The sequence below is a fragment of the Labeo rohita genome, chromosome 24, assembly GCF_022985175.1.
Source record: "Labeo rohita strain BAU-BD-2019 chromosome 24, IGBB_LRoh.1.0, whole genome shotgun sequence".
Classification (NCBI taxonomy): Eukaryota; Metazoa; Chordata; class Actinopteri; order Cypriniformes; family Cyprinidae; genus Labeo; species Labeo rohita.
Window position 1 is genome coordinate 11,506,153 of NC_066892.1, and position 25,248 is coordinate 11,531,400.

Below are 25,248 nucleotides of genomic sequence, written 5' to 3' on the forward strand. Positions count from 1 at the left end.
GTGCAATGACTTTGGACCCCATTGACATTTATTGTATGGACAAAAAAACGTTATGAAGAAAGTCATGCATGTTTGGAACAACATGAAGAAACTGAATATAGTACAGCTGTACTTAACTAATAATTTGCACACAAGATGATATCTTTTGTCTATACAATGAATGTCACTGAGTCCAAAACAACTTTGGACCCCACTGACTTTTTTTTGTATGGACAAAAAAACTTTTTTATGAAGAAAGTCACAGGGTTGGAACAATAAGAATAAATTGAATGTAGTACAGGTGTGCTTAACTAATAAGTTGCACCCAGGAAGATATCTTAAAGAATGTTTATGATGTTTTTGTCTATACGATAAATGTCATTTGGTCCAAAATGAATTTGGACCCCACTGACTTCCATTGTATGGACAAAAAACCTTTGTCGTACAGGTCCAAAACAACTTTGGACCCCACTGACTTCCACTGTATGGATGAAAAAACACTTTTTTTTTTTTTTTTTTTAATGAAGAAAACATACAGGTTTGGAACAACATGAATAAATTAAATATAGTGCAGGGGTGTTTAACTAATAATTTGCACACAAGAAAATATCTTGAAGAATTTTTCAGCTGTTTTTGTCTATACAGTAAGTTTCATTGGGTCCAAAATGACTTTGGACCCCTTTGACTTTCATTGTATGGAAAATCAAGAAAGTCAAACCGGTTTGGAACAACGTGAAGGAATTGAATATAGTACAGGTGTATGTAACTAATAATTTGCACGCAAGAAAATTTCTTTTGTTCATGCAATGAATGTTATTGGTTCCGAAACAACTTTGGACCCCATTGACTTTCATTGTATACACAACAGAAACTTTTTTATGAGTAAAGCCATACAGGTTTGAAACACCGTCAAGAATTTGAATATAGTGCAGATGTACGTAACTAATAAGTTGCACACAAGAAGTTATCTGGAAGAATGCTTCAGCTGTTTTTGTCTATGCAATGAATGTCATTGGTTCCGAAACAACTTTGGACCCCTTTGACTTCCATTGTATGCACAACAAAAACTTACAGGTCATACAGGTTTGGAACAACATGAAAAAAGCTAATATAGTGCAGGTGTACTTAACTAGCAGGTTGCACACAAGAAGATATCTTACAGAATGTTTCAGGTGTTTTTGCCTATACAGTTAATGTCATTGTGTCCAAAACAACTTTGGACCCCATTGACTTTCATTGTTTGGACAAAATAACTTTTTATGAAGGTTTGGAACAACATGAAGACATTGAATATAGTGCAGGTGTACTTAACTAATAAGCACACAAGAAGATATTTCGAAGAATGTTTCAGCTTTTGTTTAACATTCAGTTATTGTATAAGCATTTTGGTTTAGACATTGAATTTCAGTGGGTCCAAAAGTACTGACATTGAATTTCAGTGGGACCAAAAGAAAAGCAGAGGTGTACTTAACTAATAAGTCAGTTTATATTGCGACCTGACCGACTCTATAACCTGCGCAGTAAAAACAGCGTTTATGGCTTGGCACTTACAGGAATGTGCACTACCGTTATCCAGCATCTCACAGCATGGTGCTATAACTCATGAGGACGCTTTGAATTTATGAGCCCTCTCCGAGGCCTGTTCCTTTAATCTGAGAGAGTTTAGAAGCATGACGTCGGATGAGGTTTAATGGGAATCTGTCTGGCTTCCTCTTTTGTTTGCTTGTTCTGTCATGAACCCACTCCCTTTTTTTTCTCGCCTGCAATTAGACAAGAGGAAGAAATAAGTTAGAGCTTGACTATAAACTGACCGTTATCACTTTCAAGAAAAATAGAAAAGCAGATACGTGCTTGGAGAAAAGAACCCTGCGACCCTGTGGCACACCCGACCTGAGATGAACTTATTGTGCTGGCCTGCGTAGCATTTCCAACTCGGTCAAGTTAAATCGCTATGAAATAAAACACCAGGTTTATTTATTTCTAAAGCATGTAGCAGCAAAGAAAAATGTATTTCATAAGTAGATTTTTTACACCTTTTAGAGACCTTGGAAAGGCATTATGGTCAAAACATGAGAAGGGTTTCATGCAAGGCCAAGTTTGATTTTGTGTCATCTTTTGGGCCCTGTGATTTCCGTGATGTAGAAAACACTGACGGAATCACAGAATCCAGTCATAAAAGCAGAATTTACTGTATAACACCAAATTCTGGATAAATAAATCCCAGATGCGTGGTTTCGTTTACTACACATGATATACTGATGCTCGCATAACGCTTGTAGTGTCTTCTGTTTCTGCCGCCTTAATATATGAGTACATGAATACATAAATGTCATCTCTAAAACTTCTATGAGAGTCACTTCATAAGCATTTACCATTTCTATTGAGTAAATCATCATGAAGGTCTTCTCAGCAACTGTTTAACTTGAAGAAATTGTAACAGAAATATTGCTTAATGTAGTTATAGTACTACTACTAATAAAATTACTATCAAGACATTATTTTTAAAGATATATTTACTAGAAAAAATATTTACCAGAATATATTTATATTACACAACACCGTATTTCTGAAAATAAATAAAATATAGTCAATAAAATGTAGATATAGTCAATTAATTAGAGATGCTAATTATTATTAATGTTTAATGAAACCATTAAAATGAAATCCAGAAAATTATTGGAATTTTGGTAAAAAAAAAAAAAAAAAAAAAAAAAAAGTGAATTTTAGAAAAAGAAAAACATTCATAGGGCCTTCATTTTTCAAATTGTCAGTATTAAAACTGTTTAATATTGTAAGTTTCTTTATTTTGATAAATTAGACATGCTTTTTAAACAATACATTTTAATTTACCTATTAAAATAGAGAAAATTTAAAATGGAAAAAAATGGAATTCAGAAAAATTAAAAGGGAAAAAACTGAATTTGGGGAAAATCACAGATTTCGTATTGTTCAAGAGATTCATTATTTACTTTTTTTTTATCTGTAAGAAATTTAATGTAAGAATTATACAGAATTACACATATTAATGTTGATATTGATTAAAGTATAACTTAAATATTTTATATATCTTTAAAAAATAATTGTATCAGCTGCAAATATTGTACTACTTTTCAGTAAAGAGAACCATTGAGAATGTACTGTTTATTGACAAATGTAAAACATAAATCTATAAAAACATAAAGTCCAGTGATCCTAAAAATGAATTTAAGTAAAATGTTTTTTTGTTTCGTTTTTTTGAAAAAGTGAAAAGATGAACAGATGAAAGAGTGACTCTTTGAGATTCAACCTATGAAATTCACATGTAGGCCACCCAAACAGAATCTGGAAGGTTGTAAATGTGGTGCTGATAAGAGCTGATTCTGGTTTTTGGTCCAAACCCTGATCTGCAACAACTGTAATCAGACTTAGTGTTGTCAGACCTTGGATCAGTATCAAACAGATCACTCAGAAATGTTGAATGGGGTTTTTATTGTCTAAACAGACTGGATTACATTGACAAAATGAAGCCCCTGATTCCCCACATGACGTTCTGTCAAGGCTTTTTGTTTGGACCCGGCCCTGAGAGCCGAGAGCACGGGGTCAGGAACAGGAGCCTCATGAGGACCACGTCATGCTCTCCATCATTACACTTCCTGTGTTTGACTCAGGAATCCACAGCTGCGATGGCCTCTCTCTCAGCCGTTAGGCTCTCTTGCTCTCGAATGCAAATACGCAGATCGTCAGCTGTGCTGTTTATTGGACACGTGACCCAACTCCCATGTCATTGATCTCGCATTTACATGAGTGCCAGTAAGTGTGTACTGGAAGAAACATTCAAAGCAGGGAGGATGTTGGGTTTTGGACGCAGCGGTGGGGTTTTCCCAGGCTGCGATAGGAATGATATTTGATTGTGGCGCTCGTTCCACACCGTCTGCTGTCGGCAGGTTTGAGTACGTCTCGCTTCTGCGAAACGGGGCCGTTAGTGTCTTTGAATTGCGAGAAAAGTCTGTTTTCTGTGACTGTGGTTTGCGGGGGTTCGGCTCATCCAACTTGCCGTTCTGCTATTTATGGAAATGCTTCTCTGCAGATAGATGTGGTGATGTCACTGCTAAGAGAGGCCAACTTTGGTCTGAGAGAGGGAGCTTGTGTTACACCTGTTCCTAAAATGAGTCCAAGCCACGCTTAAAACCTGAAAACACAAGCTTTTGGCTTGTGCTTGACAATAGATATACTTTATTTTGTTAAAAATTGCAATATTCTTTATTAAAGGTTTGTTTTTTTTTTATTAGTGTAACATGTATTTTGTACAGAGACAAGGGGTTGACAAATTCAGCCAGAAAAGTCATGTTAGAGCTGGAGCATGCTAGTATTATTGCACAAAAATTATTGGAATTATTTCTTTGGAGGCAAGGGGTTGAAAAAATATCCTACAAAGCCATTTTAGAGTTAGCTTTGATGAAAAATTATGAGAACATACATTTTCTTTAGAATAATGTGCACTTATTTACATTAAATCGTGAACATTTGTTAACGTTAATGATTTATTGTTAATTTGAACTATTATGGTTAATTAAATTAATGCAACAATAAATGTGCATGGAATAATGTAGCCTGTTTTTTTTTTTTGATTTTGACTTACTATTTTGTAAATGTGCAAGTTTGCATTGTCATAATGGTAAATATGATGATAATATAATCAATAATGGCTCATTTTCCCCAAATGACTGGTTTTACACAATATCTAGCATTATATTATATATAGTATTTGAATAATAATTTGTATGATTTTTTTTTTTTGTATTAATTTTTATATGAATTATTTTTCTATAATATTTAGTATAGAGAGAGATTTGGTTTTATATAATTATTCTGAATAATCTATCATTTGAGTTATTGATTTTATATAATTTATATTTTTATATGAATTATTAATTTTCTAATATATAGAATATATAAATATAGAGAGAGATTTGGTTTTATATAATTATTTGAATAATCAGTCATTTGAATTATTGATTTTATGTAATTTATAAATATGTTATATAAATCATTTTTTATAAATATATGAATATAGAAATATTATTTCTATAATATATATACTATATTAAGAGATTTCATTTTATATAATATAATTTTATAATTATAATTTTATAATATTTATTTTATAATAATTATAATTTATTTTCCGTATGAATATATCTATCTATCTATCTATCTATCTATCTATCTATATATATATATATATATATATAATAATGGCTCATTTTCCCCCAATGACTGGTTTTACACAATATGTAGCATTATATTATGTATAGTATTTGAATAATAATTTATATGATTGATTTTATGTAATTTTTTTTATATGAATAATTTTTCTATAATATTTAGTATAGTGAGAGATTTGATTCTATATAATTATTTGAATAATAAATAATTTGAATTATTGATTTTATATATTGTGTATATATATTTTTATATAAATTATGTATTTTCTGTAATATTTAGAGTGTGTGTATATATAGAGAGATTTGATTTTATAGAATTGAGTAATCAATAATCTGAATGGTTATATATATATATATATATATATATATATATATTTTATGAATTATTTATTTTTTTAATATTTAATATTGTGCGTAGAATTATTAGTGTGTGTGTGTGTGTGTGTATGTGTATAGATATAGATAGATATGATTTTATTTAGATTTTGATTTTTATTGTTGATTGAATAGTTGGTTTTTAATTAAATGTATACATGTGTAGGTGTGCAAAATAATATATAGTATAATATTTAGAATTATTGCTTTTATATAATTTTTACATTTTTATATAAATTGACATTTATGTAAATTATATTTCTATCTATCTAATAGATCTTTATATTGTATTTTACTAAAGATAAATATATATATATATATATATATATATATATATATATATATATATATATATATATACAATTTATATATTGACTAGATGTAAAAAAAAAATGTATATATATCTTGCTCCAAATAGACTGTTGCACCAGATTCTTATGTGAAGTGAGTCCTTGAGGTCACCAAAGCGCGATTGAAAAATAAATATGCTCCATGATAGCGAGCACACATCTTTGATTACAAGGCGGCAGAGAAGCTGACAGTGTTTTATTTAGAAAATAAAGCATACAGTCTGCTCTCTGCACTGCTGATAAGGAGACTCTAACACGCTCTCCTCCTGCCAGCCCCTCCCACCATGTGCGTCAGTGCCACTGCCGGTCTGGTTGGCTGTTGCTAGGTGGCTGTGTGTGAGTGTGTGGATGGAGAGAAACAGAGAGAGAGAGAGAGAGAGAGACATTTAGGGCTAACACAGGCAGCTTGTTGAAGTGTGTGTGCGTGTGTGTGTACAACTAAGACAGCTGCACTAAGCTCAGCACGCATTCTGTCTGGGCCTTGAGCTGGTCTCCGGCCATCTACAGTCGCACACACACACGCAAACACACGTACGCAAATCCATACACCCACATACTGACATACACTGTAACACCTGCACACAAACTCACACAGAGACTATGATCCACAGTTTTCTCAAGGTCCAATGGGAATAGCTCTGATTTGGTCTATAATCACGATTCTTGTCAGATGGATTTTGTCTAAGGTAGGTTTCGGTGGATTTCCTAGTTGGCTTGGCTTTTATTACTCGATAACTCTCGACAACTGTTCTCCATCTGTTTTTGAGAGAAAACTAACTCTGTTAATAGCCCGAACGCCTTGTCTTGTGGATCTAGATCAGATACAGATCGTGACTTACAGAAAACTTCACTCGGAAAGTTGCTCGCGTGGGGCTTGCTAATCAAGTAGTGATTATGAGTCAGCGAGGAAACCCCACCGAACCGCATACAGTCCCGCTCGCCATGGCTCAAGCCATAGCAGTCACCTTGGGAAGAGTGAATAAGTTTTCCGTTTGCTTTCTTTGAGTATTCGAGTTGTGAAACATCATGCTTTTGCTTTCGTGGACTAAGCAAACACTGTAGGCTTTTGAAGTTCAATTCTGATATGGTTTCAGAGATAACACTTGCAGTGTGATTGACATTTATTATAGTTATGCACTTTAAAGTTCTGATGAAACCAAAGTACCGACAGTACTGACATCTTTGTGTCGGTATTGTGATGTACATCTTAATGAAATGGATTATCGGAAATGAAAAATCATTTGTTTTTGAGTGGATGGAGGGAGATGTGAATATAGATATTATCAGACCGATATCGAAATCATCCGATAATGGTTTTAAATATCAGCATCGCCCGATATGAAAAACTATGCTGATACGTCTTGCCAATAAGAGGAATACGTTAACTCGCATGTGCTCAGGGTGTGCTAGCGATTAGATCACGTCAACAGCGTGGCTCATTCTTGAAGCAAAGTTTTGCCTGAATAATGATTAGATTCACTGTTTTGGATTGCTGCCTACTTGTAATAAAATAAAAGTAAAATACACAACATTTTAGACAGTGTTTCTCATTAAATAAAGCAGTAATTGATGCCGTAAAATCATGAGCGTTTTGATTTAAAGATCAGAAGCTATAGCTTACATGAATAAAAAAAAAAAAATCACATGACACTTGTAAATTAAATAATTTTATATATACTGATTTATTCATTAATGTGTAAATCTTTAAATAAAATGTAAAAAAAAAAATGCAGCCATTGCTATACAGTTTATTTACAGTTATTTTCAAAGCTTCAATGTACGGTAACTATAATAAAAATGTTTATTTAATTCTAACAAATAAGTTCTTGTTAACAACTAACCAAAATTAAAAATAATTAGATTATATTTTTTGCACAGGAGAGACTTGGTGTTTCCAAAAAATGGAAAAATATCGGTATCGGCATTGGCTATCGGCCAAAATATGTTGAAAATATCGACATTTTGGATATCAGCAAAAATCCAATATGGTGCATCCCTAATGTGAATGTAAGTTTGTGGTTTGGTTGCTTTGGGACAAAATGATTACTTAAGTAATTTGATTAACTTCACTGTGAAACGGAAGTTCTTGTTCCTGAATTGTGGCCCGACTGTAACCGGTTGTTGATGAAAAGCATGAATCATTCACAATTAGGTCAATAGCTATGCTTCCATCTACATATTTTTAAAAAAAATGTAAACGTGGATAAATTCTAAAAAGACATGCCAATAAATTACAATGTTCACCAATAAATGTAAACAAATTCCCTGATTCACACCAAAAAAGTCACTTGCCTCAACAGATCCTGTGATTGGATAACACAATTAATGTTCACCCAAAAATGAAAATTCTGGCATCGGCTTTTAACAAAAAAACAATATTGGTCGACCGCTAATAGACAGCAATGCAACTGACATGTTCAAGGCCCAGAAAGGTAGTAAGGACATCATTAAAATGGTCCATGTGATATCAGTGTTTAACCTTAATTTTATGAAGCTACAAGAATAATTTTTTGCGTAAAGAAAACAAAAATAATGACTTTATTCAACAGTTTCTTCTCTTTTGTGTCAGTCTTCGCCCCACATTCACAACAAAAATTGTGCACAAAAAATATTCTCATAGCTTCATAAAATTAAGGTTGAATCACTGATGTCACATGGACTATTTTAACGATGTCCTTACTACCTTTCTGGGCCTTGAAAGTGTCAGAAAACTCTTGGATTTCATCAAAAATATCTTAATTTGTGTTCCAAAGATCTTAGAAGTTTGGAATGACATAAGAATAAGTAATTAATGACTGAATTTAAATTTTTGGGTTAACTATCCCTTTAATTCTTAATTTATATTTATAAATGTTTGTTTTTGTCATGCAATCCGTGTGGTAAACAAAGAGGAACAAAGTGCTGAATAATTTTCCCACTGCCTTTTCCTGGATTAGTTTAAAGGAAGTGGTGATGATGTTTTCCCCTCTTTGAAGGCCTCAGTCGAACCTCCAGCGGGGAGACGGCGGTGTGGAGCGGAGTCCGCTGTGGTTGTGGCGTGTTACTGTGAAGTCTCTTGGTGAATTGATTGGGCTCCGTCCCTCTTCACACAAGCCTTTAACTTGTTTCGCATCCAAACGCTGTGTCAATAATTGGCTTGTAGGCCTGCTAACCTGTTCAAATAGACCCCTCAAAGCATTGCTCAAATTCCTCAAGAACTTCATAAAAGGTGGCAATCGTGCCTTTTACCACCAGTTGTAGCAAGATATACTTAGATTTATCAGGATTCGGATATTTAGATTTGGTGCATGGTGGTAATCAGGTGGAGTCGGTGACATGAAGGTTGTAGGAAAAATTCTAAGGAACAGGATCGCTAAATTTGAGATTTTCTGTGTAAACTGTGTTATCATAGTTACTCAGATTTTCCAAATGGATCTGTTTTTGAAGTTGATGCACTGCAGGTGGATTTGGCTTTTGGATGAAATGATTACTTGAGTAAACTGATTAAAGTCATGATTAAATGGAAGTTGCAATAGATCCTTTCTTCAGGATTTTAACGTACATATGAGTTTATAGGGTTTGAGAAAGTTTCATCCATCAGTTTTGATTGGATTTCGAGATGTTGGCATTGCACTCGAAAAATGAATAACAGCTTGCAGTTGAAAAATGGCATACATCACCAGAAAATTGAGTTATGACATTTTGAAGAACACTGAAAGGTTGCAAAAATATGTATATACATGGATGGATTATTTACAATAAGGTCTACAACATGCATTTACAAAATATACATGGTGAATTTTTTTTATACGTTGTTTAAATATTATGAGGGATTCTGGACAATATGTGATCCTGGACCACAAAACCAGACATAAGGGTACATTTTTTTTAAAACTGAGATTTATACATGAATACATAAATACATAATACATAAGCTTTCATTGATGTACTGTATGGTTTGTTCGGATAGAACAATGTTATTTTTAAAAACTGAGGTCTGAGGGTGGAAAAAAAATCAAAATATTGAAAAAAATAACCTTTAAAGTTATCCAACTGAAGTTATTAGCAATACATATTACTAAATTTTGATATATCTAAGGAAGGACACTTGCACAATATCTTCATGGTTCATGATCTTTACTTAATATCCTAGTGATTTCTGGAATAAAAGAAAACTTAATGATTTTGACCAATACAGTGTATTTTTGGCTATTGCTAGAAATATAGCTGTCCTACTTGAGACTGTTTTTTTTGGTCCAGGGTCACGTATTATATTATGAAATATTATATTATTACATTAAAAAAATTATTTTATATTTATGTGCATATATAATTCATATACATATTTAATATTATGAAATTCTGAATAATGTTGTAGGTCAGTACTATAAAGTTGATTTTTAGTATAAATGTTTAGTTCATTATGTTGATTTATGTATCTAATTTACCCGTTTACGCCGTTGAATAAAAAATAAAAAAAGGTAATTGCGACTTTCTCACAATTCTGACTAACATTTTTTTCCTCATAATTGCGAGTTTACATATTGCAATTTTGACTTTTTTTCTCAGAATTGTGAGATATAAACTTGCAATTGTGAGGAAAAAAGTCCGATTATTCTTCGCAATTGCGAGTTTATATCAATTCTGACTTAAAATCTGGCAATTCTGACTTTATAACTCAGTTGTGAGTTTAAATCACACAATTCTGAGAAAAAGTCACAATTGCGAGATATAAACTTGCAATTGTAAGAAAAATGTCAATGTTTCTCGCAATTGTGAGTTTATATCTAAGTTTATATAAATTCTGACTTAATATCTTGCAATTCTGACGTTATAACTCACAGGTGTTAGTTTATAATCATGCAATTCTGAGAAAGTCACAATTGTGAGATATGAAGTTGCAATTGTAAGAAAAAAGTCAGATTATTTCTCAATATTGTGAGTTTATATCTGAGTTTATATCAGTTCTGACTTAATGTCTTGCAGTTCTGACTTTATAACTCTTTACAGTTTTGAGTAAATATCATGTAGTTCTGAGAAAAGTCACAACTGCGAGATACAAGCAGTTCTGATTTAAAAAAAAAAAAGTCAGAATTGTGAGTTTATATTTTATAATTCTGACTTTATTTCTTGTAATTGTGAGTTTATATCCCTCAATTCTGACTTAATATCTTGCAATTCTGACTTTATTACTCAAAGTTGAGAGTTTATATCACGCAGTTCTGAGAAAAAGTCACAATTGCGAGATATAAACTTGCAATTGTGAGAAAGTCAGATAATTTCTTGCAATTGTGAGTTTATATCTGTTTATATAAATTCTGACTTAATATCTTGCAGTTGTGACTTTGTTAGTTTATATCATGCAACAATTGCGAAAAAAAAAAGTCCGATTATTTCTCAATATTATGAGTTTATATCTGAGTTTGTCAGTTCTGTCTTAATGTCATGCAATTCTGACTTTTGAGTTTATATCACACAGTTCTGAGAAAAAGTTGGAATTGTGAGATATAAACTTGGAATCGCGAGAAAAAAGTCAGAATTGCGAGATACAAGCAGTTTTGAGGAAAAAAATCAGATTATTTCTCGCAATTGTGAGTTTATATCAATTCTGACTTAATATCTTGCAATTCTGACTTTATTACTCACAGTTTTGAGTAAATATCATGCAATTCTGAGAAAAGTCACAACTGCACGATACAAGCAGTTCTGAGAAAAAAAGTCAGAGTTGTAAGTTTATATCTCATAATTCTGTCCTTGTTTCTCATAATTCTGACTTTATAACTCAAAGTTGTGTTTATATAACACAATTCTGAGAAAAAGCCACAGTTGCGAGATATAAACTTGAAATTGCAAGAAAAAAGTTAATTGCGAGATAGAAACGTGCGTTCTGTTTTATGTTGCGTAATTCTGAGAAAAAAAATCAGAACTGTAAATTTGTTTCATGCATGTCTGAGAAAAAGAGTCTGAATCGAGTTCAAAAGTCACAATTACCTTTTTTATTTTTTATTCAGTGGCGGAAACAGGCTTCCATAATTATGAGCTGATACCAATAAATTAAAAGAAAATGTCTGGTAACTGATACGGTTCTTTACAGATCTTTAACAATGACTGTAAATCGGAAAATGCTGGAAGTGTAGATGGAGTTCCCCTAAAAAATGGCACATGTCAAACATTTGACAGTTACATATTAAAACTACGTAAATGGTGACAGCAGTTGTTTGTCCGCATTGTGAAACCAAACGTATCACAATAGTCCATCTTCTAAACAGAGTTAACACTCCCAGGATTCATTCTAAGAGATAAAATATGGAATGTTTTGCTTTTATGTCATTGTAGATAAATGTTCTTTTGTGTAGATCTTATTTTCTTGACTGCTTGTCCAGTCATGAGAATGTGCGTTGTTTTATTATGATTAGACGAAGCCATTAATTTGCATTTCAAATGCCTGGTATCATGGTGAAATAGGCGTGACCGCATGCATTTTTGAGACGCGAGATGTTGATCGTCTAAATAGTTTAGCTGAATGTGATGTCTCAATGAGGTATTTAAGAAACATGAATGACACATAAAAGAATGAGTTGTTGAACAAACTAGCTGGGTGGGTTTGAGTTTCAGGTTCGCCTGAGGCTATGGAGAGTCTCGTGTCAGACAGACGCGACAGTGTTTAGATGACTAAGAAACTTTTGACCTATTATAAATGAGACGGAACATAATCTGGTTCGATTTTTGCAATTGAAATGCATATTTTAGAGAAACTGTAGTATGAATAAACAGTAGTTGTAGTAGTGCTGCTACTACTGGTAGTGCATTGGATTATTTAGTATTTGGTCTAATACATTTTTAACATGTTTTTAAATGTTTATCTTAAAGAGATAGTTCACCCAAAAATGAAAATTCTGTTAATAATCACCCTCGTGTCGTTCCAAACCTTTATGGAACATAAAGATATTTTTGATGAAATCTGAGAGCTTTTTGACCTTGCATAGACAGCAACGCAACTGACATGTTCAAGGCCCAGAAAGGTAGTAAGGACATCGTTAGAATAGTCCATGTGACATCATTTTTGGTGAACTATTCCTTTAAATTGAAAGTCCAATACTCTCTGCTCCATTTAACACATTTTACTAATTTTTTCCACTGTATTCTGTTCAAAAGTTGGTCTGAGTTTGGCTTTGGCTAGCAGACTAGGGTAAGTATGGAGTCGAAATTAAGTCTCATTTAGTTACAGTATGTCTTGATTAATACACACCCACCCATGCTGGTCTGGTCTTACTACTTGTACTACTAGATCTTGTACTTTTTCATCCTTTAAAACTCTTTACAAGAAGTTAATTGTCAGATGTACGTGTTTTAGAGTATATATTTTGCCCAAAAATCTAGATTGAGGTTCATTGTGAGCTGCAGTATCTACGTCAGAATATGTGACCCTGGACCACAAAACCAGTCATAAGGGTCAATTTTTCTGAGATTGAGATTTATACATCATCTGAAAGCTGAATAAATAAGCTTCCAATGATGTATGGTTTGTTTGGATAGGACAATGTTTGGCTGAGATATAGCCGTTTGAAAATCTGGAATCTGAAAAAATCAAAATATTGAGAAAATCGTCTTTAAAGTTGTCCAAATGTAGTTCTTAGCAATGCATGTTACAAATCAAAAATTAAGTTTTAATATATTTACGGTCGGAAATGTACAAAATATCTTCATGGAACATGATCTTTACTTAATATCCTAATGATTTTTGGCATAAAAGAAAAATCTATAATTTTGACCCATACAATGTATTTTTGGCTATTGCTACAAATATACCCGTGCTATTTAAGACTGGTTAGTGGTCCAGGGTCACATATTATTAGTGTTTTATACACTGTACTAGTTAATAAGGTACATGTAAACGTCTTTAACCCTTTAATGGACATTTTTAAAAAATATATTTATAAATGTATTAATAGCTTTCATTTTGTGTTTTATCTAATTATGAAGTTTTCATTGTTTATTATTTTCACTTAGGGCTGTCAGTGGATTACATGATGTTTCGATTAATTAATGTAAATAATCGCAAAATAAATGTGACTGAAAATACCCACAAAAGATTATTTAAAGCTATTTTTGTGTTAAATGAGAAAGTGTCAAGTAGACATTACAAAGTAGCTTTAGAAAGAAATATTTTATTTGATTCAACATAGAACTTATTACACACAAACATTTAGGCTGCAACAGTCTAACGTAAACTATAGAACATAAAAGAAGGTAATTTAAGAAACATCAGTATTTTTTGATGAAAGTCATTGGTAACCAAAACAGCTTTGTTATCAGCAGTCTTTAAAATACCTTTTTTCATGTTCCACAAAAGAAAGGTTTGAAATGACATGAGGGTGAGTCATTTCTTTTTTTTTTTTTTTTTATGAAATGATACTCTAAATATGACTATAAACAACTAAACCTGCCAGCAGGTGGTGATAAATGTCTTTATGAGTCATTCACTCATTCGATTCGTTCAAATGGCTGATTCCTTCAGGAATTAAGTAAATGGCTCACTTTATGAATCGGCTTTTGAATCATTTGTTCACATGATTCGTTCAAGACGTGGATTCATTTAGAAACTAAACACAGCTGTGTTGCTCGGAGGCACGTAACAATTCTGCTATGACTTCAAAGGTAATATGTTCTCTAAAATTGTTTCAAATATAACACAATAACAACTTCTTATTTACTGAACTGTTGTATAAAATCACATTTAAGCTTGTGATAGATCAAGACAAAATCCGAATTTGTGTCATATTGCTCTTGCTGCCCGTGTGATATATATATATATATATATATATATATATATATATATATATACACACACACATACATATATATGTACATATATGTATGAGACAAAACGCATACAGGGACATTTTTTGCACCAATATCTTAAATTTTAGGCCATACCTGCGATTGTGGAGTTGTTGCCCTGCATCATATTTGTTAACGTTCAACTATATGAAATATAAGATGACGTACAGGTCTGGGAGCGGGGTCAGCACGTTAATTGCGTTAAAATATTTTAATCAGGTTATTTTTTTTTTTAACGAATTAAGTTAAAAAAAGTAAACTGAAAGCCTTTTTTTCATTTTTTATTAATGCTTTTATACTTTACAGTTGTGCAGTTGTGCTAAAATTGAGCTGCTCTCAAAAAAATGATTTGCAGTCTGTTGTGGATAAAAAGTTTCCATGACAGGATGAGTGAAGACTGATGTTTGTTTTTGTCTGTTGTGAGCTGAATTCAGGGAACTGTTTAGAGATAAATTTAAAATCAGCCTACCTAAAATATTTTTTTTAATCTTTTCTGCTGAATTCCCGATTTTTATTTTTGTTATTACAATTTTCTATTAGTTCTTGTTTTGGCCAGCTCGCTGAAAGTCAGCAAAACAGCACAGATCGTCACGCCTCGCTGGCGTGCGAGTGGCGTTGTTCTCTCCAAGAAATTCAACTCCTCCGTTCCCCCTCCGTGTCCGGCTGCGCTGATGCCGCTCGTGTGCTGAGCCCATATGGGCACGGCTGGGTGGTTTGTCATGCCCCGCTCAGCCCCCTGGTAGAAATTACTCACACGCAAAAACACCAAGTAATGTGTGTAAACACTGAGTTTGTTGATACTAAAATACTGTCGCGGCAATAGCGGATGACTCGAGTCTCATTTTTCACCGGCCTGATGATGGTTGTTATGGATAGGGGATGTCAAAATGTCATGTGAGGGTTACTGCAAGGTGCAGTTGTTTTTGTAGCCTGTATATTCACTTAGCAGTTTTACAGTTCATCTGTTCCCGTGGTTATTAACTTAACTCAAAGCACTGCCATCAGTTAAGACCTGTTTGCCTCTCAAACTGCAGACTGGCCTCCAGCAACGTTAATACCCTGAGCGAATAATGCCCGCCTGCAGATTACCAGACCCTCTGTCTTTTATTTTTAATAAATGCACTTGCCACAGGATTACATGAACATATTGTGCTAAAATCATCTTTTTACTTTGCTGAGGTATTAAATCATGATAGATAGATGGATAGATAGATTCATTTTTGTAAGAAGAGTATTTATTTAATAAATACAATTATTTGTGTTTTTTTATGTATATTATACAAATACTGATGTAATATAAAAATGATATAATTTATACAAATTGTGTGTGTGTGTATAAATACAGGTACTGTATTTATACAGGTAATTAATTAATTCATAATATAATTTGTATGTAAATTGTATATACATAAATATTAAATATACTGATTATTATTAATATTTTTATTATTAGTATTAATATACAAATGTGTGTGTGTACATTTATTTATATATATATATATATATATATATGTATATATATAACAAATAAAGGTGTAATAAAAAATTATATTAATTTGCATTAATACTGTATATAATTTGCATTTTATTTATATATATATATATATATACATAAATATAAAATGCTAATTTTATATATATAAATTTTTATAATATATATATATTTTATTTTTTATTTTTTTTATATTATTAATATTTTTATTAAGACCTTGTTAATTTTTTTTTTTTTTTTTTTTTTTTTTTTTTTTTACTTGCATTAACTGTGGCAACATTTGCTGTATGGAAAAATTTGACGGAAAACCAGAACACAAATGCTGAGATATTGTCACAAGGCTGAGATGTTCTTTGGCTAGTATCGCCCATCTTTAGCAACAGCCCTAGTTTTGTGCTTTTGCAGTTTTATTGGGCAGAGGCTCGAGGCGCGAGAGGGCTGTTAATGGATAAAAATCAAGTATGCAAATTGGTTCAGTCCATTGACGTCAGAGACTGAATTGTATGCCATCTGGGGACACCCTGACCAGCCATCTAAAAGCTGCGCTCAAGTGCCTGTCTTTGTCTGCGTATGTACAGCTTCTTTTTGGGTCTGTGACGGCACAAGACGTGCCAGGTCTTGTGGTTTCACAGCCCTTTCTCCTCATCATCTCCTCCAAAGGATCCCCTTGTGTTTTTTTTTTTTTTTTTGAGTTCACATAGATGAGTACTTGCCAGAAACAAAGAAAATACGACAGCGAAAGGTGGATGTGTTCAGCAAGTCCTCTTACATAGTCCTTATGCTGTCCCCTACTTGTGTTTTGTGCTAGCAGTCTGTAACATCTTAAAAAATAAGCTTTTGCTACCTTTAAGAAACAACGAGTACGGAAACTATGTGTTCGGCACACAAAGGCCTCTTTCGAGTGCTGCGGTCATAGAAAGCTCCGCCCACCGTTCTGGGACGGCCAATCACACTGGCGTCTGCATAATGAGCAGCGGTGCAAGTGTCTGTTCTTGAATTAATCTCTGAATGGCCCAGTGTTGAAGCGTAATGGACAGGAGAGCAGATTACACTGGACAGATGATGCAGGTTTAATTCAGTGAAGCAGGCTTCTCCGCTTCAGCTTCCTCCTGCTGCTGGGAAATTGCAATGTGAGTGTGTGTGCACTGGAGGCTGGGCTGCTAACAGAGTTGAGCTCACGTTCAGCCCTTCAGCATGTGCGTTTCTCTCACATGATTGTAGCGGGATTGAGTTTTTCAGTCAAAGATTGGCAAGTAACTCAAGTAAGAGGTATTTAGAGATATAGGACTATATAGATATAGTTACGCACTCTTTTCTTTGCATGATCACTTTAGTGAAAATTAATTAAAAAATAAAAATACTTCAATTTTTTTTTATTTATTTTGTGTGTTTAAGGATGCATTATTAATGTATTAGATTTTTAGTTGTGCATGGTTTGTAAAATATTAGAAAATCTCAAAATGAATATCTATTTTTTCATGCTATGTTAATGTTGTGATACATATTCACTTTTTAAATTATTAAATTAAATTTCTACTGTTTATTTAAATTTTTTTAGATAAAATAGTACAGTGTTTTCATATCTGACAATTTTCAGTTTTTGAGTAATGTAAATATAAAATAATTATTTAACTAAATAATTGACTTTTAATATCTATACATGCCTAAATATGTTTGAGCATATTTATAGATATTAATTAATGGTGCTATATTAATGGTTCGTGTTATGGCATTTTGTTATTCCATGATATTATGTATTTTTCAATGTTGTGCTTTTTTTAATGTGATATGTATTCCTTATTTTAAGCAATTGAATTGAATTTATGCTGTTATTTTTTATTTATTTAAACAAAATAATGCAGTATTTTAATATCTGTAATTTATCAGGATTTTATTATGTTTTTTTTTTATTAGCATTAATTTATGCTGTTTTTATTTTAGACAAATAATACTGTATTGTAGTATCTGCCATTTATCAATTTTTACAGTAGAAAAATAAGATAATTATTGGATTAGCCATATCGGCCAGATTTTTAATATTTGTGCATTACTAATGCATATTTATAGATATTAATTAATGTTGGTGATATTATGTGTTTTTCATACTGCATTTTTTAATGTGATGGGTTTTTCTTTATTTTAAGTGATTTAATTTAATATGTGCTTTTTATTTATTTAACCAAAATACAGTATTTTAATATCAGTCATTTATCAGTTTTTTTTTTTTTTTTTTTTTTAAATAATATAAATATGAAATCATTTTCATGTTATTGATATCTGACAGACTTGATATCGCTGCCTTCCCATTTCTTATCTATTAATTGTTCAATAGCACATTTATAGATATTAATTAATGCTGGTGTTATGGCACTTTGTTATACCATGATATTATGTATTTTTCATACTGTACTTTTTAATATTGCAATGGGTATTTTTTATTTTATGTGAATTTAATTTGTTTGTTTTTATTTAAACAAAATAATAGTATTTTAATATCAGTCATTTATCCTTTTTTTTTAATAATATAAATATAATATAATTATCATACTATTGATATCTGACAGACTTGATATCTCTGCATTCCAATGTGTGTTCAATAGCATATTTATAGATATTAATTAATGCTGGTTTTATGTTTTTTTTTATACTGTACTTAATGTTGCATTGGTTATTTCTTATTTTAAGTGATTACATTTAATTAATGCTTTTTTTTTATTTAAAAAAATAATAGTGTTTTAATATAAATTATTTTTTAGGATTTTATAAAATAATATAAATATAAAATTATCAGATCATTGATATCAAACAGACTTGATATCTCTGTGTTCCCAAGTGTATTCAATAGCATAATTACAGATGTTAATTAATCCTAAGTGTGTTTAATAGCATATAAATATTTCAGAATTAAATGATGAATGATTACTATTTATCATTATATTTTTGAGTTGTACTCCAAGGTACTTCATCGAAAGCTTTCTCTTCTTGCAAGTTGTTTTCAGGATTATTCGTTCTTCTTTGGATTTAGGTTTATATGTGTGCTTGAAAGACATCTCTATTCGCCTTTTCCCTTTTAAAATCCCATTGACTCTGTTTAGTAATGTTTAATACTAAAGCATATTTACAATTATTGGTTTTCATCAGAAGCTTCCAAACAGAACAAAATCTGACAGGTTTCTAAAAGAAAATATGCAATACAGAACCATTATGAGCTGATATTCTTTCTTGAAGTCGATGTGGTGGTGTTGTTTGAGCCTTATTTGAATATCCACTGCTGAGCATTTGGCTTGTATATGAGTTTTTCCCGCGTGTTTGAGTAAATGCAAATACTGACGTTCGTCTGCATCTCTTCCCCCGCAGAGACGCGGAGCAATCTCCTATGACAGCTCTGATCAAACCGCTCTGTATATTCGCATGCTAGGTAAGCATCATCTTCCCTGCCTAATGCACGCACACACACTCACACACACTCAACCTGTAAACAAATTCAGACACAGGGTAGATGTACCGCTCTGCACTGGAAGTTACCGAGCGCAGCACATTATAACACAGATTGTGTAACAGAGAGGATGGAGAGCCTCAACCATCAGTCAAAAAGCCTCTGATAATCTCTTCATTACATCCACAGCTTAAGTCATTCCTCAGCTGGGAATTGCTTAGCGTTTCCCTGAATTTTCCTTTGATTTAATACTTATCAAGCCCCGACTCGGCCTGATTGCTGACCCCAGGGACCTCCAAGAGTTTTATCTGTTCGCCTTTTGACTTCATAGGACAGCACTAAAAGATCTGACACGGCCTGATGTTTAAACGTTGCGTATGAACAAAATGCACATCGAAGAGCGCTTACATAGTTCCATGTTGGATTAATTTAGAAACCAGCTTAGGTTTATGCTTAGTCATTGTTCGTGTTAAGAATTTTTGATTTCAGGGGTAAATTGATCTTGTTTCTAAGTATGCATTTTATGGGAAAACTAAAGTTGAGATGGTGATTAAAAGAAGTTTTATTGCAGTTCATCATCTCTCTTATCACCACACGTTAAATTTACAGCCTGTATCATTTTTATTCTAGTTTTTTAGTATTGTGAGACACAACAGTGTCACGTGTATGGATGGCAAAATGCAATAAAACATTTATTTTACACACGTTTTTGTGCTAACTGGGATTTGTAAAGTGAACTTTGTGCAGGTTTTGGCATCTATATGCTAAAATCAGTATTTTTAATGTTAATTAGTAGTTTTTATTTATAGATATTAGCCATTATTGGATAATTATCACCTGCTGTTGGGTATTTTTTAGTTTTTATTTTTGTAATTTAAACGGATAGTAATAAAGTGCAACAGCTGGTTTAAAAGTAAAAACATATTTTTTACATTTATAAACCTGAGACAGACTTGTTGAAAGCCTTTATTATTAATCGGTGATATGTTCTTTTATTGAAGTCATTGCATTATTTCAATTCATTTCAAAAATAATTGTAAACCAGTGGAATTCACGGTGAAAGACTACATTACCCATGATGCTGTGCAGAAAATTCCACCAATCAGAGAGTTATGACCAGCAGATCATGCCAAAAAAGCTTGTAGGGAATCCATGTGTTCTGAAAAAAATATAATTAACAATTTTAAATGAATAGCTTTAAATGTCACTAGTAATTTTAATTTATGTCATTCACAATGCTTCATGGGATTGTAGTTGTTTCTCCTCATTTAAAGGAATAGTTCACCCAAAAATGAAAATTAGCACGATTTATTCACCCTCAAGCCATGCTTGGTGTATATGACTTTCTTCTTTCAGACGAATACAATCAGGGTTATTGTAAAAAAAATGACCTGTCCCTTACAAGCTTTATAATGGCAGTGAATGGGTGTTGAGATTTTGAAGTCCAATAAAGTGCATCCATCCATCATAAAAAGGCTCCTGAGGGTTAACAAAGACCTTATGAAGCTAATCGATGCATTTGTGTAAGAAAAATATCCATATTTAAAGCTTTGTAAGCTTAAATCTCTAACCAACTGTCACAAGTGCGTTCATGAGAGAGTGGCGTTCCAGCGGATGACATAGGAGTTGTATAAGCGCCGGTGAAAAGTGATGAATGCGGAAGTGTAGTGGAGAGAGCAAAACAAAACACTGGTCACAAATTAGAAGTACAAAATGAGGATGTGTTATAAAAAAAAAAAAAAACGGTTTGAGGATTTTGATATAAGCCGAGAGGAGACTGGTTTTCTATTGGTGTGAACAAAACTTATTGGACTACAAAATGTGACCCTGGACCATAAAATCAGTCATAAGTAGCCAACAATACATTGTATGGGTCAAAATTATTGATTTTTCTTTTATGCCAAAAATCAGGATATTAAGTAAAGATCGTGTTCCATTAAGATATTTTGTAAATTTCCTACTGTAAATGTATCAAAAGTTAATTTTTGATTAGTAGTAGGCATTGCTAAGAACTTAATTTGGACAACTTTAAAGGCGATTTTCTCAATATTTAGATTTTTTTTTTTCCCTCATATTCCAGATTTTCAAGTAGTTGTATTTCAGCCAAATATTGTACTTAACAAACCATACATATCTTAACAAACCATACATACACCAATGGAAAGCTTATTTTTATTCAGCTTGTATAAAACTCAGTTTTAAAAAATTGACTTTTTATGATTGGTTTTGTGGTCCAGGGTCACAAATCTCAACACCCATTCACTGCTTTCATAAAGCTTGGAAGAGCCAGGAAATTTTTTAACATAACTCCGATTGTATTCATCTGAACGAAGAAAGTCATATACACCTAGGATGGCTTAAGGGTGAATAAATCATAGGGAAATTTCTTTATTTTTGGATGAACTATCCCTTCAAGCCCGTTTTTAATGTTGCAGCTAGTTGGCTTGGTACATGGCTTTTAACAAAGACTTTTTGAAAATCCTTATGGGAAAAATGAATGGGGAAAAAACGTTGGCGGGCATTATTGCACTCCATAGTTTATGGCAAAAATGCAACCCTTTGAGAGCACTTGGCAAGTCGGAGATGTACGGCCATGTGCATATAACAATCATTTCTAGAGTGTTTTTTTTACTTGTTTTTTTAAAAATATTGTATAGACTTGTTAGCCGTGCATGAGCCATAATGTGAAAATAATTCTCAGAATATCATATTGGGCAGAATTTCAGTATTTGTGCATTTCGAATGCGTTTGGGGTGAAACCTACGTAAATTTTATACATGAGGCCCATGATCTGTGCTGTCAGAGATTTTACACAACAATGTCCTAAGAATGTGGTGATTCCACATGTTCATTAAAGGGATAGTTCCCCCAAAAATGAAAATTCTGTCATTAATTACTCACCCTCATGTCGTTCCAAACCTGTAAGACCTTCGTTCATCTTTGGAACACAAATTAAGATATTTTTTTTTATGAAATCTGAGAGCTTTCTGACACTGTATAGACAGCAATGCAACTAACATTCAAGGCCCTGAAAGGCAGTAAGGACATCGTCAAAATAGTCCATGTGACATCAGTGACTAAACCTTAATTTTATGAAGCTACGGAAATACTTTTCCCATAGACAAAATAACAACTTTATTCAACAATTTCTTCAAGTCAAGTCTTCGACTCATGTTCACGCAAGTTAATGACCGAATTTTCATTTTTGGGTGAACTTTTGGGCATTTACAGTCAGACTAGTTCATCACATCAGAATCACACTGACTGCTTTGCTTTCTGTCACTGTACCATGATTTAGCAATCTGCTAGAACATCATAACAACTCAAATCAATAACTGAGTCTCTAGACGTTCAGTAACATCACCTCCTCCTCAAGCATGTAGCCAAAAACCTAGTGAAGCTAACCCTAATATTTGATCGTAATTTCTTTTTTTGTTTTGTTTTTAAGCTGTGACAAACAAAACAATCAAACCCTCATTCGTGTTTACACCAGGTATGAACCAACACATCTCACCAGGAGAGACAAACCCGCTCACTCGCTTTCACGGCCTTTTCCCCTTTAATAACTTTTCCACACCATTCCTCCTTAAAGACCTGCGTCAGTGGGCACAGTCTAATCAGTGGCATTTCTCACGTTAAAATGTCTTCTAATACTACTTGTGGGTCAGGAGATGAGTTCTGGTTGCATATGAGAGGTTTGACGGCAAAACAGAAGACGAGAGCGCACTTTTGGTTCCATAATTTGGATGTGGTCTTGCTTCCTCGAGCTCCGCGGCTTTTTCTTCTGCATGTCCGAATAGCTTCCGTCTGTTTTGTGTTTTTGTTTTTTTTTTTTTTTTTTTGGTCTTATTTGTCTGTTGCATGCGTTGACATTGTGCTACACTCTTGTACGGTCGTTCCGACTCTGTGATTGCTTTTTTGTTGTTGTGTTTCGTTTTAAAACTCATGTTTGTCTTTTTTGATTCATTTGAATCGTGTTTTTTATGTAATTGTAATTCACAGTTTTGGTATTTTGATAGGAGCTTGTGTAATATTCAAACAGCTGTTTTCAAGTAAGTAAATATACTGGTGGGAGGCTGTTTTATTATTTGTTTATTGACTTATTTACACGTTGACTACTTTTTTACTGCACATGAACTCCAATCAGTAGTGACTGACATGTTGGAGGCTGCCATTACTCAGTAAAAGTTTACGCGTCCCCCCTCCTTCTTCCCTCTCCATGCAAATACACACACACACAGCCAGAGTTTGATGAAAAGGCCTATTGAATGACTTTTTAACAGATGTGACTTTAGAGCTTTGGCCAGCCTCGTTGAAGTCCCTCTGATTTCCTCTCCATTCTGTCCTGGGCTGAAGCACAAGCTTGTCTTTCTTCCATGCGTCCTCCTTTGCTCCTAGCCGTCTGAATACTAATGCATAAGTCCCTCTGGCATGGCCGTGCATGGTCTGTTCCCTGTCCTCCCCTTTTCCCCATCCATCGGCGGTGTGTGTGTATATGTCTGTCTCTCTGCCCCCCCTGTATCCAGGCCTGTAACCTGCTGAATGTTGCGTGTGCTAACAAATCTCTTGAGGACTTGTGTGTTGATGCCTTCTAGGAGATGTGAGAGTGAGAAGTCAGGTAGGCTTTGAACCTGAACGAAGAGGCTCGCACCCGTACCTGGGCGTCGATTTCCGCACTTTGCACTGTAAGTACCCAATTCAGAGCTCGCACGCATTCCTATCTCTGTGTGGTGCAACAGGGAAGTCATTTTCTCCATGGGTGTTGAATACGTTTAAAGGAATAGTTCACCCAAAAATGGAAATTCTGTTATTAATTACTCACCCTCATGTCGTTCCAGACCTGTAAGACCTTTGTTTATCTTTGGAACAAAATCTAAGATATTTTTGATGAAATCCAAGAGCTTTCTTACCTTCTTACTACTTTTCTAGGCCTTTAACGTGTCAGTTGTGTTGCTGTATATGCAGGGTCAGAAAGCTCTCGGATTTCATTAAAACCTTAATCTTAATTTGTGTTCCAAAGACGAACGAAGGTCTTACAGGTTTGGAACGACATGAGGGTGAGTAATTAATGACAGAATTTTCATTTTTGGATGGGCTATCCCTTTAAGTAGTGCTTTTCGTTCACCGTTTTATTTCTTATCCTGTTAATATATTCTAGCCTAATTATTTTAAAACATTTTCACCAATTCTCATAGTCCCTCTGTCTATCAGTGTGGGCAAGCTGAATTCAGTGTACGTACAGTTGAAGTCAAAAGTTTGCATACACCCTGCAGAATCTCCAAAATGTTAATTATTTTACCAAAATAAAAGGGATCATACAAAATGCATGTTATTTTTAATTTACTACTGACCTGAATAAGATATTTCACATAAAAGACGTTTACATGTAGTCCAGAGAAAATAATAGTTAAATTTGTAAAAATGGCCCTGTTCAAAAGTTTACATACACTTGATTAACACTTGATTGTTCATGAGTCCCTTGTTTGTCCTGAACAGTTAAACTGCAAGCTGTTCTTCAGAAAAATCTTTCAAAAAAAATCCAGAAAAGTCCAGGTCCCACAAATTCTGTGTTTTTTCAGCATTTTTGTGTAT

At 33.1% G+C, this 25,248-nt stretch overlaps 1 protein-coding gene across 17 annotated transcripts in view; it reads left to right on the forward strand.

Moving 5' to 3' along the window:
• The window catches only part of pde7a (phosphodiesterase 7A), a 42,975-nt gene that overhangs the window by 8,330 nt on the left and 9,397 nt on the right, over positions 1 to 25,248 (forward strand). For 3 of the 17 annotated variants that reach the window (XM_051098281.1, XM_051098292.1, XM_051098298.1), the window contains exons 2-5: positions 19,578 to 19,638; positions 23,105 to 23,149; positions 23,676 to 23,708; positions 24,252 to 24,341. In XM_051098281.1, the coding sequence (XP_050954238.1) occupies positions 19,578 to 19,638; positions 23,105 to 23,149; positions 23,676 to 23,708; positions 24,252 to 24,341 (229 nt within the window). Of the gene's footprint in view, positions 1 to 6,016; positions 6,595 to 16,918; positions 17,351 to 19,577; positions 19,639 to 23,104; positions 23,150 to 23,675; positions 23,709 to 24,251; positions 24,342 to 25,248 lie in introns of those variants that run through there. The other 14 variants (XM_051098284.1, XM_051098294.1, XM_051098286.1 and 11 more) reach the window with 11 other exon arrangements.